Source organism: Pelodiscus sinensis, chromosome 5 (assembly GCF_052426305.1).
Source record: "Pelodiscus sinensis isolate ZL-2025 chromosome 5, ASM5242630v1, whole genome shotgun sequence".
In the NCBI taxonomy this organism is placed as follows: domain Eukaryota; kingdom Metazoa; phylum Chordata; order Testudines; family Trionychidae; genus Pelodiscus; species Pelodiscus sinensis.
The window spans coordinates 94406456-94414116 of record NC_143056.1 but is presented as its reverse complement, the minus strand read 5'-3'; the positions used below and the strand labels follow the sequence as shown (position 1 = coordinate 94414116).

Sequence of the window (7661 nt, the reverse complement as noted above, 5' to 3'; positions counted from 1 at the left end):
GAACTATACACAATGGCTGTGCCTAGACTGGCAAGTTTTTCCGCAAAAGTAGCTGCTTTTGTGGAAAAACTTGCAAGCTGTCTACACTGGCCGCTTGAATTTCCGCAAGAACACTGACGATCTCATGTAAGAAATCAGTGCTTATTGCGGAAATACTATGCTGCTCCCATTCGGGCAAAAGTCCTTTTGCACAAAGCTTTTGCGCAAAAGGGCCAGTGTAGACAGTTCAGATTTGTTTTGCGCAAAAAAGCCCCAATCGCGAAAATGGTGATCGGGGCTTTTTTGCGGAAAAGCGCGTCTAGATTGGCACAGACACTTTTTCGCAAAAAGTGCTTTTGCGGAAAAGCATCCGTGCCAATCTAGACCCTCTTTTCTGCAAATGCTTTTAACGGAAAACTTTTCCATTAAAAGCATTTGTGGAAAATCATGCCAGTCTAGACATAGCCAATGGCTCCAAGATCTTTCTTGAGTGGTAATAACTAATATAGATCCAATCATTATATATATATATTGTTTGGCTTATGTTTTCCAGTGTTCATTGCTTTTCTTTTATCAACATTGAATTTCATCTGCCATTTTGTTGCCCAGTTTCCCAGTTTTGTGATTACCCTATTAATTCTTCAGTCTGCTTTGGATTGAACTAATGATAGTAATGAAGTAATGAAAAGTGATGTAAGGTGCACTTGGCATTATATTTTCTAATGACAGAATGCTGAGGACATGTTGCAAACAACCATGGTAGTCTAGAAAGGTTCAGCAAAACTTAACTACAGCTGAAGTGCATGAGAATTTCCAAGAGAGACTGTTAGGAGCTTCAGTAACTATGGCCGATAGATGTTTTCTTCTTTACAGCTTTGTTCCTTAAACTTGGAATTCTCCAGTGGTTAACTGATGTAGTAAGCCAGGAGACTATGAAGAAAATGAAAAAAAAATCACTATGTTATTTTCTGTTCTGACAGTTACACTGGAAAAACATAAAAAAGTGTGTGGATAGTTAATGTGGATGGTTCTCTATTTTTGCTAGTTAGCATACATTTGGAGAACTGAACATAGATCCATACTTTGTTTTACCACCAATAGTTTGGGTAATGATTCAGGAAACAAATTTCCTTAACAGTTTTTAGGTAACCTAGTTTTGCAGTTAGCCAAACTCTAAGCATGTTTGCTTCATTATTCATAGTAGTTGTTTCTTTCACAGAGGATTACATTTACAACCCACAAAACCAAGGATTTTCTGAGGTAAGGTTCAGAGATGATGCTCTGTCCTTAGCTCACCCTGTTGACTACTACCTTACTGTACATAGTGTCATGATTTTAGAGTGTCCTTTTCTCTTTTCAGGTGCAAATCTTGATGAATTTCTATGCACTGCTAATGATATGAGCCCAGTTTTAGCAATTACCACACACTACATTTAGCCTATTCAGAGCTGCTCTGTATCAGTTCTCCCCCCTTTGAATGTTGTATCTCTGAGAAGAAAATACCTAAGGTATGAGAATGCTTAGGATATAGTACTGACTCCAGATGTAAGCTGAGGGAGATGAAGGAAGAGAGAAGAGCTTATTTGACACAAAAGTCTAAGAGGAAAGACAGTGAAGTATGAATTAATCCACTAAGTTCGTTGAGATATGGGCACTAGCCTAACTCAAAAATATTGATGAGAAGGGATAGTGAGGACATGAGAGCAAAACACTACAAGTACAAGGTGACCCCCAACTTGTGACGTGACTGGTTCCTGGGGAAGCGTTGCAAGTCGGGGGTGTTTTAACTCAAACCCTCATTGGTGATAGGCACTGTCATAAATGCGGGCTGAGGACATAAGTTGCGGGTTTTCGGCCCCTTCTGCACTTGAAAAAATATTTGCAAGTGCAGGGGGTCACAACTCGGGTGGTCGCAAATCGTGGGTTTCCTGTAAATATATTGCTTGTAGGGCCAGCTTCTACTACCTTTTCTTACCTTAAGTAGTATCTCTGTGAACAGTTCCACTGAAATCAGGGAATAACATTTTCAAAGAGGCCTCAATGATAGATTTTCAAAGGTATTTAGATAGCCAAAGATACACATAGGCACTAATTAGGATTTTCAGAAGTGCCCAGATGCCTGCCTCCCATTGATTCAGTAAAAATTAGGTACTAGGTGCTTTTGAAAATCCCATTAGGTACCTATCTGCATTTTCAGTGCATAAATACTTTGAACATCTGGCCCCAACTGTGCACTTTTCAAAAAAATGTATCTAGTGAAATTAGTTGTAGAATAAGATACTGCTAATTATGGTTGGCAAAATCGGGCCTTAAATGTTTACAAAACAACTTTTGTTTGCAACACCAAAAAGTTACAAATACCACGTTATTTTGTTTTACTGGTTGTGAGCACCAAATATCTGCTGTAACCACTTTCTTTTTAGCATTACTTGTAATGAAACTTGTCTACAGTTCTGGGCTGAAGAATTTAATATATTTTAGTAAAAAGCAAGTTCTCTAGGTAAGTACTTCATATTCCTGCAATTTTACTGAAAAGATGTTTGACAACATTATGATGAAAATCAAGTATGACTCATGTAAAACCATAAAAGAAAACATGTGCTTCAATTTTGTGTTCAAATATTTATTAAAACAGCACATGAACAATTATTTTCATCCGAACAGCGATCCTGCCAGCAGTACCAGTAACATAATAGTTAACATTCCACCCAATTGATTAAATAGTGATGGTAATACAGATTTAACCACAATGCAAAAACCTACTATGCACTTTTGTTATTGTCTAGGCGTACAAATAATTTTAATAACAAATTAGCTAGCAAAAGTGCAGAGGTATCAACAGATAAAAATCACTGTCTTGGAACAGACAAAACCTTTTTTTGGATTTAAAAAAAATAAAATGCAGAGCTCTAAAAGTGTAGGGTCTGACATTACAAACACTTCCTGGAGTAGTGCTTATTTCTATTTTTTATTTAAAGTTACTCACATGTGTAAGTTTTTGCAGGATCTGAATCACAAATGTCTTTTCATCTGGCTCTTGGGATTTGACAACTTAGAGTCACATATAAGCAAGACTTAAAGAGTACAAGGTCTGCCAGAATGGTTTTCTTGTAGCAAAACACAAATGAAAATCACAGCTTTAAATTATTTAGTAGAATAATACTTTACATAAAGAGAATATATTTGTTGTTAACAGACCAAGAAAGCTAAGCATTTATTAACAGGCCAGAGGGCCTATATTATATTTTAATGAGTTGAAAAAAAAAACCCAAACCAAAAAAACACTCCCCCCTCCAATAATATAAGAAAACAAAAGCAATTCAAGCGATCCATAATTCAATACATATGCATTTGAATGTGGATCCAAAGTACTTGTTTTGTCCACGTTTATGGTAACTGATTCAAGAAACTAGCTAAGAAAAGTGACATTAACTAATGGAAGAAAAACATAAAATGACAAGGTTATTTCATTTATAATTGGAGCTGAACAATATAATACAGAATATTATTTAAATATTGGGACACTTAATTTTAGACATACCTCTAAACTTCAGCTTCATATACATGTGCTTTTTGTTTACAATTTACAACCCATACCATAAAAAAAAATTACAAAACAAAAAAATGCAGAAATAAATACAGTTCCAGAAAGAAAACTGTGTGTTGAGAGGTAAATAATAAAATCTACAGAACTTAGAACACACTCCGTGTGTAATTAAATTGCAATTAGGTCCTATTCTGAAAAAAAAATGCCTGGCCCTTTGTTGTTTTGTGTTTGTGCACCCGTTTTACATCTGTGCAAAGTGTGAGTAAAATGCAAGGACAGGGCAGCTTACAGCACCTTTTTAATTATACTGAGTTGCACCTTACTCAGTAAGTAAGCTTATTATTTTGAAATCAAAAGAGCTTTTTCAGAAACAAGGTGCTATACTCATCATGAGAAAAGGTGGCATATTCTGGCCCTGTGGCAGAATCACATACTTACTTTGCACAGGTGAAAGTGTGGACAGAAGTGCAAGGCAAGAAGAGTAGGAGACCAATGATACTTATCCTTTAATAACACTGTCACAGATATGTACTAAATCTCCTTCAACGGCTGCTATTGGCTTTGTATATTCATTTAAACAAGACTTTATGGGGTAAACTCCTTCATTTTGCGCTGAGGTGAATGGCCAGCACCATCCAGGGTCAGACTGCAACCTGCTTCTTGGTACAGAGCAGTTACCTGCAAGACTTCACTGTCCCTTGTCTACACTTACTGGGAGATAAACACTGCAAGGATTATCTCCCAAGGGTTGATTTAGCAGGTCTAATAAAGACCTGCTAAATCAACCGCTGACCATGCTCCTGTTGACTCTGGTACTCCACTGGGTTGAGAAGAATAAGGGAAGTCAATGGGAGAAACTCTCCTGTTGACCCCACATATTGTGGATGTCGCAGTAAGTTGAACTAAGGTAAGTGGACAACAGCTATGCTATTCAGGGAGCTGGAAGTGTGTACTTTAGTTTGACATTGCCCTCTAGCGTAGACCTGGCCTAGGACAAGTCCCACCAGTAAATGCTCACCAATGTGCCTTATTCTCCACTGCCATGTACCTGGGTCCTATAATGTGTAGCACTTGGGCACCGAGAGGACCACCATGGTTGAATGCAAAGAGCATGGTGAAAAGCAGAGGCCTCCTGGCTATGATGGTGATTGTAGGCTTGTAAGTGTGGCTTGGTTTTGACATGTCCCCTCCCAAGAGAAGCTTCCAGTTGTGACTTCTACCCTTGTGCCAGCTACTCACAGTAGCCGCCAGAAGAAGTAGCAACACAATGCCAAGGTCTCTGCTAGTCCAGGAAGGCCCACTGACAGTAATTTTGGGTCCCAGGGCAGAACAGTTAATGGGCCCTCTACGACGCGATCCACCTGATGTTGGGGGGTGCTGCACCTGTGCCACTGGCACCCAGCCAACTGCTGCCAGCTGTGCTGTTGGCATGTTCTCTATTTTTTCTCATCCCGTGAGCAATAAATGTTAGGTGCACTGAGATATGTGCAAATGTGCACCACTGCTAGAAACAAAAAAACCCCTAGATATAATATATATATTTTAAAAAGTAACCATAGGGATAATTACCCCCGCCAGAGCAGGTTAGGCATTTCACTACTCAGTACCCACTTACATTTAAAGTGTAAGAGAAATACAAATGATGAAATGTATAGACCAGTCAAAAAACGACAATAGCACACTTTAAAAGAATAAAATTACGCAGAATATGGGTGCAACTGCAGGAGGCACAGAGAAGCCACATCACTAACACAAGTATGTGTTAGGAGGTGAGTGTGAAAGAGACTGTGTGAGAGAGAGGGAGACACAGAGAAAGACACAAGATTGTGTGTATGAAGCAAAGGGGGTCGTGTGTGTGGGAGGAAGGGGACACAGGACACGGGGGACTCAAGCCAGGCAGGTGGGCACTCACTCACGCAGCTCACCCTAGACTGCATGCAGTAAGCTCCGTCCGACTCCCAGCTGTGTCTGCCCCTTGTCCCTTTGTCAGAGCGGGGTGCACCAGGACAGCGGCGAGCCCCATCCCTGTCTGCACAGCGAGGGCGAGGTCCCCGGGACAGCGCCACGTGGGGGAGGGGCACCCGAGCACGTGCGGCTGACTGTGCGCAGCTCAGCAGCCAGGCGGCTTTGAATCCTCCTTCCTGGGGCCCCGGGCCCTTTTACATGGTCCGTGCCGCGGGGTAATTGCTCCCCCTCCCCCGTCGGCCAGCGCCTCACCCTTTGAGATACTCCTTCCTGAGCCGGGTTAGCCGGGCGTCGTGGCTCCGGATGGTCAAGGAGAGCAGCTCGTACTTATCCCGCAGCCCGGCGGAGATGTCCAGGGTCTCCTTGAGCAGGGCCCGCGTGTGGATGAGCATGCCCAGGAAGTCGTCGTTGAGGCGGCTCTCCTCCTTGCCCTCGTGCTCCTGGCCCTGCCGGAACTTGCCCTCCAGCTCGGCCAGGGACTTGTCGGAGTTGGCGTAGGCGTCGCTGATCTGGTGGGACTCCCGGCGCAGGTACTTGCCGTAGCTCTCCTCCCCGTCTAAGTCGTACGAGATGCTCCGGCTGATGCCCTCCAGCACCCGGCCCGCGTCCTCCACCTGCCTGCCCAGGATGGTGAACTCCTCCCGCAGGCTGAGGCTGGGCACGCCGCCCGCCGGCCCCTGCTCCCCGCCGGGGCTGCAGCGCCGGTGCTCGCTCACCCTGAAGAGCAGCTGGCACTTCTCCGGGTCGTCGTTTTCCTCGTAGTCGCCGTCCGGCACGAAGTAGTGGTGCAGGGTCCCGTTGGACATCTCCGGGTGCAAGGGGCCGTCGAAGTAGCCTTGGCACAGGCTGCCCAGGCAGCTGAGCCACAGCAGGCGCAGCCCCAGCATGCTGGGGGAAGCCACGAGCCAGAGGGGCCCCGAGGGTCGGAGAGAGCAAACACGCACCCGGCCCGCCTGCCCCCTGGGCTTAGGGAGCCCCAGCTAAGGCGGCTCGCGGCCCCCAGCCACTCTTCACCGGCTCGGCATGCTTCATGAAAGCCGCTGCCTTGGCTCCGCGCTCTCCCCAGCCAGAGAGGAGATCCCCGGGAAGAGATCCCTTCCTGCCCCGACTTACATCAGGGACCCCCTCTCCCTCTTCCGGGGCCCAGGCAAAATTTTGTGGGTTGCTTCTCCCACCCGGGGAAATGCCGGGGAAATGCCCGGGGAAATGCCGTAGCGGAGCCGAGAGCTCTGTCTGGGGCTCCGGCCGGCGCCCTCTGCTACTATTTCTTTCACAGCTGGCCCGGCAGTGGAGCGCGCGGCTGCAGGCTCCCACTGCCCCTAGCAGCGCTCTGCGCTCAGATTACACCGAGGTAAGCAGCGAGTTTGGAAGGCGGCCTGACAGTAGGACCCCTGTCGGGCTGCGGGTACAATTGGCGGGGGAAGGCAGCGCCTTCACGACCCGCCAGGCTGGCCCCACCCAGGCCCGCCCCCAAAACGTGCTGTGGGGCCGCGCGTCGCCCTACACCCCACTGTTCCACGGCAGGAGAGGCTGGGGCTGCGCGACGCCCTCCCTGTGATGCTGGGGCCCCGCGCCCGCCTCCTCCCTACGATGGTGGCTCCCATGGGGGAGGGGGGACCTGGACGGAAAGGGAGACTGGGGAGGGGCTTGCCTACCGCCCATAAATCCTGTATTAAAACTACAGTACAGTAAAGATCCGCACTACCTATTCGTATTGGAAAGGTAAATCCGGGGTGCAAAGGGAATCGTGTCACCAATCATTTAACAAGTCAAAGTTTGGGCAGCAGTGAATGCACTACTTTGAAAATCGGAGACAAAAATACCCCAAAGATTTCCTACTTAAATTAGCATTTTCGGGCAAGCCCCAAAACATTTTTTGAAAGTTGTCATTGGCAGGAACAGAGTGTTTCATGTGCTTCTTTTTAAGTAAGGAGCTAACAGGCTTGATTATTGAAGGTAGGAAACAGGCCACGCCCTCCCCTCTCGGCACCCTATCCTTTAAAAATTGAGCAATCGTGGTATTTTTAAAAGTGGTTTCACAAGAGCGCCATATACTCTTCAGGGTGTGGAAAAATAAACACAGGATGAGAGGTCTGGAAAGAAAGAGATACAGGTCCGACCTCTCTAATCTGGCTCCCTCGGGAGCTCACTGGTCCCGGACAACTGAGTT

General features: G+C 45.6%; 1 protein-coding gene across 1 annotated transcript; it reads right to left on the bottom strand.

Moving 5' to 3' along the window:
• Positions 1 to 2430: 2430 nt before the first annotated feature.
• FIBIN (fin bud initiation factor homolog) lies at positions 2431 to 7073 on the bottom strand. The gene has a single exon (XM_025185097.3). It carries the CDS (start codon positions 6376 to 6378, stop codon positions 5740 to 5742), a length of 639 nt encoding a protein of 212 aa, XP_025040882.2. The 5' UTR covers positions 6379 to 7073; the 3' UTR covers positions 2431 to 5739.
• Between the last annotated feature and the right edge of the window lie 588 nt (positions 7074 to 7661).

What these genes read in the sequence shown, in the direction of transcription:
- FIBIN (XM_025185097.3), bottom strand. Translation starts at nt 6,378, where the DNA reads ATGCTGGGGCTGCGCCTGCTGTGGCTCAGCTGCCTGGGCAGCCTGTGC.